Below are 5,056 nucleotides of genomic sequence, written 5' to 3'. Positions count from 1 at the left end.
GCCCCAGATTAAAAACCATCTTGTTTCATCTAACAAATCTTAAAGGCAAGACCCAAAAGAATCAAATTGTTTCCATGAAACTTAACTGCATCCCAAAACAATGCTCAAGGTTTATAGGAACACAAAAATAACCAGCAATCCAATCAGGTAAAATTCACAATGTTTGGCACCTAATCAAAAATTATCAGGCAAGCAGAAAAATACAAGCCATAATAAGGAGAAAATTAATCAGTCAATATTGAACCAGAACTGCCACAGATGTTAGAATTAGCAGAAAATGAAATTAAAAGTTATATTAAGTGTATTCCATTCCGTGTGTTCAAAAAGCTAAATATTTTTAAAAATCCAATGGAACTTCTAGGGATGAAAACTACAATGTACGAGTTGAAAAATACACTAGATAAATTAATAGCAGATTAGACAAAGGAGAAAACATTAGTAGATGAAGATACAGCAATGGAAACTAAAATGAACCACAGAAAAAGAAGATAATTATAATTATAATGAGTAGAGAATCAGTGAACTATGGGATAACTCCAATGTACTTAATTGGAGTCCCTAAAGCAAAGGAGAGAGAGAAAATAAAACATATTTACAGAAATAATGGCTCAAAGCTTTCCAAATTTGATGAAATCCATAAACCCAGAGATCTAAGCAGCTCATTCAGCTCCAAGCACAGAAAAGAAGAAAACTACACCAAGTAATAGCATCATAAAACTGACAAAACCACTGATTAAGAGAAAAAACTTATAAAGACGTCTTATAAGTTTGACAGTGAACTTCACACCTGGAACAACCCAAAAGACGGTGGAGCAAGTTTCAAGGCGCTGATTTTTAAGGAAAAAAAGTAAGAATTCTATACACAGAGAAAACATCTTTAAGTAGTAGATGAAATACTTTTCAGATGTTCAAAAGTTGTAAGAATTCATTTCCAACAGACCCACAGTATCATAAATATTGAGGGAAATCTTACAGGCAGAAAGAACATGGTAAGAAAATATCGATCCTCACAATAGCATGAAGAGTACAAGCAACTCTATTTATGTGAATAAATACGTGATTTTTTTAAAGCTTAAACCGCCTTAAAAGACACTTGAGTGGCTGGAGGCAGAGTCTGGGCCAAAGGAGGGGTGGAGTGAGAAGACGCAGCGCCAGTTAAACGGCAAAGGTTGCCCCAAGTGGCTCCAGGTTCTGCCGCAGTCACTGCGCCTGCGCCTTCTGCTCCAGACGCTCCGACTGACGTCCTGCGCACCCCTCCCCCACCAACACCTCATCACCCGGGAAACGGCACCAGAGAGGCTGAGCTGCCGGACTGGTTTCATGGCAGCTCCGAAGCAGGCAGTTGTGGGGCCGTTGGTGGGGGCAGTGGTCCAGAGTACTAACTCCACTCATTTTCTGGTTTTCAATTCAAAAACAGCGGAACTACTTAGTCACCATCAAGTGGAATTAACACAAGAGTTTCCAAAAGAAGGATGGGTAGAACAAGACCCTAAGGAAATTCTTCAGTCTGTTTATGAATGTATAGAGAAAACATGCCAGAAGCTTCAAGAGCTGAATATTGATAAATCCAACATAAAAGCTATTGGTGTCAGCAATCAGAGGGAAACCACCGTGATCTGGGATAAATTAACTGGGGAGCCGCTCTACAATGCTGTGGCGTGGCTTGATCTAAGAACCCAGTCTACTGTTGAGAATCTTAGTAAAAAAATTCCAGGAAATAATAACTTCGTCAAGTCCAAGACAGGCCTTCCACTTAGCACTTACTTCAGTGCAGTGAAACTTCGGTGGATTCTTGATAATGTGAGAGAAGTTCAAAAAGCTGTTGAAGAAGGTAGAGCTCTTTTCGGTACCATTGATTCATGGCTTATCTGGAGTCTGACGGGAGGAGTTAATGGAGGCGTTCATTGTACAGATGTAACAAATGCAAGTAGGACAATGCTCTTCAACATCCATTCTTTGCAATGGGATAAAGAACTGTGTGACTTTTTTGAAATTCCAATGGACATTCTTCCAAGTGTCTGGAGCTCTTCTGAGATCTATGGCCAAATGAAAACTGGGACCTTAGAAGGTGTGCCAATATCTGGGTGTTTGGGGGACCAGTCCGCTGCATTAGTAGGACAAATGTGCTTCCATGAAGGACAAGCCAAAAACACATATGGAACTGGCTGTTTCTTACTATGTAATACAGGTCGCAAGTGTGTGTTTTCTGAACATGGCCTTCTGACCACAGTGGCTTACAAACTAGGCAAAGACAAGCCAGCATGTTATGCATTGGAAGGTTCTGTTGCTATAGCTGGTGCTGTTATTCGCTGGCTAAGAGACAATCTTGGAATTATAAAGACCTCAGAAGAAAGTGAAAAACTTGCTAAAGAAGTAGGTACTTCTTACGGCTGCTACTTCATCCCAGCCTTTTCGGGGTTATACGCACCTTATTGGGAGCCCAGTGCAAGAGGGATAATCTGTGGTCTCACTCAGTTCACCAATAAAAGCCATATTGCTTTTGCAGCATTAGAAGCTATTTGTTTCCAAACCCGAGAGATTTTGGATGCCATAAACCGTGACTGTGGAATTCCACTCAGTCATTTGCAAGTGGATGGAGGAATGACCAACAACAAAGTTCTTATGCAACTGCAAGCAGACATTCTGCATATTCCAGTAATAAAAGCCTCTATGCCTGAAACATCTGCACTGGGAGCTGCCATGGCAGCAGGGGCTGCAGAAGGGGTGAACGTTTGGAGTCTTAAACCTGAGGATTTGTCAACTGTCATGATGGAACGGTTTGAACCACAGATCAAGGCCACAGAAAGTGAAATTCGTTATTCTACATGGAAGAAAGCCGTGATGAAGTCAATGGGTTGGGTTACAGCTCAGTCTCCTGAAAGTAATGAACCCACTATGTTCTCCACTTTGCCCTTGGGTTTTTTTATAGTGAGTAGCATAATAATGTTAATTGGAGCAAGATACATCTCAGGTATACCATAATAACAACCAAGCCTGGATTCCCAAGAAGTGAGCTTTTCACAAAATGAAAAAAATCCAGCAATTCTGTCTCTTAATGTGATGACGCTATCACAGACTCTGATTTTATTTATAAACCAATTGCTGTGTGACTTATGAAAACCCTACAAGTAGACCTGTGGCTAGAAATAAACAAATTACAACAGAAAGCACTCTAGAAACATTTGATGTGTTTTTTTAACATGGGCAGTTAAAGTCGGGTCAGCCACTGGGAGTTAACCCTCTCCACGGTCATGAAATCCTCCTGCTCCACGCCCTCTAAAATGTAGAATATTCATATTCTGCCTGTGGAATTCTTCATCAAACATTTTCTAACACTTACGGACCAGGATTTGGTTTTCTGCTACACACTCTTGATTAAGAGGTGTGACTAACCTGCTAAAACTGAAGGCCATCTTGTTACAGTTGTCATCATTTTTAATGGACCCCAAAGTCCTCCTTTGTACATATTAGGAAAACCACAATACCATCATTGAATGTATAATGGAAACATAATTTTTTTTTTTTACAGTAGAAACTTAGTTTTCTCATAGGTTAGATATTTTCCAGGAACATATTTGTCAAGTAAAATTCTTCATACATTTTACATTTTAATTACACTGATTTGCTGTGTAGATCCTATACTGAGAAGGACGTGTTTTCCTTTGTTTTTTTTTCTTTTCATCTTTCCATTTTATGTACTTTACTTGGTATGTCTAACATATATGCTTATATACTTCATACAGAGTAGTCTATTTATAAAGTAAGTTATATGAAGGGTAGTGTTAGCTGGACCACTACATACACAAATATTTTAGGGTAAACATTTATACATATTTTAGAGCAATGAGTATGCATACTATTTATCAGAAGAAACTTTTTTTAAAAAGAGGTGGCATTTAAAGTTTAAGTATAGTTTATGTTGGTAAAAAAAAGTGTGTTATGATTTCAACTAAATTTCTTACACCTTAACGTTTTTATTTAATTGCTTTAGCTGGATATATGCTGGGGGAAAAAAAGGAAAAAGCTGTGGAATACTACAGTAAGCACTATTTTCAAGCAGGAAAAGAGAACTGGTTGCTCAAACAAAACTAATAATATAGTATGGAGTTTAAGCATATGTAAAAGAAAACAAAAATAGCAAAAAAAAAAGTTGAAAGTAGATAAATGGGAGTGTAATATTGTAAGGTTCATATACTATATGGGAAGTGGTATAATATCATTTGAATTACTGCTAATTAAATACTTTAAATACTAAAAAAACAAAACAAAAAGTTAAAATTGATAAGCAAAATGAGGTACATAAGCCAGAACTATAAAAATATCCATTTGATCCAAAAGAAGGCAGGAAACAGATGAAAAAGGAAAAAAAAAATAGATAGGAGAATGGAAAACAATAGTAGGAAAATATATTTAAACCTAACAACACCAGTAAGCACATTAAATATAAATGGTCTAAATACCTCAAAAGGCAAGATTGTCACATTAGATCAAAAAGACTCAACTATATACTGCCTCCAAGGAACATGTTTCAGAAAAAAAAATAGTCAAAAAGAAAAAGGATTAAAAAAAGATATACCATACTCTTACTAATGGAAAGAAAGCTGAAGTGGCTATGTTAATATCAGAAAGCGAATTTCAGAGCAAAGAATGTTATCAGTGATAGACAAGGTCATTTTGCAATAATAAATTAGCATCAATTCATTAAAGAAACATAACAATCCTAAATATTTATACAGCTAATAACAGAGCTTCTCCATTCTGCCCTTCGGTTTTTTTTTTATAGTGAGTAGCAAAATATATAAAGTAAAATCTGACAGAACCGAAAGAAAAAGGAGATAAATCTACAATTATACTAAGAGATTTCAACATCTCCTCCACATTTAATAGAATATATAGACTAATAAGATATAGATTTGAACAATACTACCAACTTAACATATAACATACCACCCAACAATAGGAGAATACATATTCTTTTCAAATGCATTATGAAACATTCACCAAAGTAGACCTCATTTAGGCCATCAACCAAGTCTCAATGAATTTAAAAGGATTT

The 5,056-nt window shown here is 36.6% G+C and overlaps 1 protein-coding gene across 1 annotated transcript; it reads left to right on the top strand.

Moving 5' to 3' along the window:
• The first annotated feature begins 1,308 nt into the window (after window positions 1–1,308).
• Window positions 1,309–3,144, top strand: GK2 (glycerol kinase 2). The gene has a single exon (XM_010983332.1). The coding sequence runs from the start codon at window positions 1,321–1,323 to the stop codon at window positions 2,980–2,982; it is 1,662 nt and encodes a 553-aa protein (XP_010981634.1). The 5' UTR covers window positions 1,309–1,320; the 3' UTR covers window positions 2,983–3,144.
• Window positions 3,145–5,056: the final 1,912 nt, after the last annotated feature.

The sequence above is a fragment of the Camelus dromedarius genome, chromosome 1, assembly GCF_036321535.1.
Source record: "Camelus dromedarius isolate mCamDro1 chromosome 1, mCamDro1.pat, whole genome shotgun sequence".
NCBI classification, from domain to species: Eukaryota; Metazoa; Chordata; class Mammalia; order Artiodactyla; family Camelidae; genus Camelus; species Camelus dromedarius.
The sequence above is the reverse complement of the archived record's forward strand: the minus strand, read 5'-3'. Positions and strand labels throughout refer to the sequence as shown.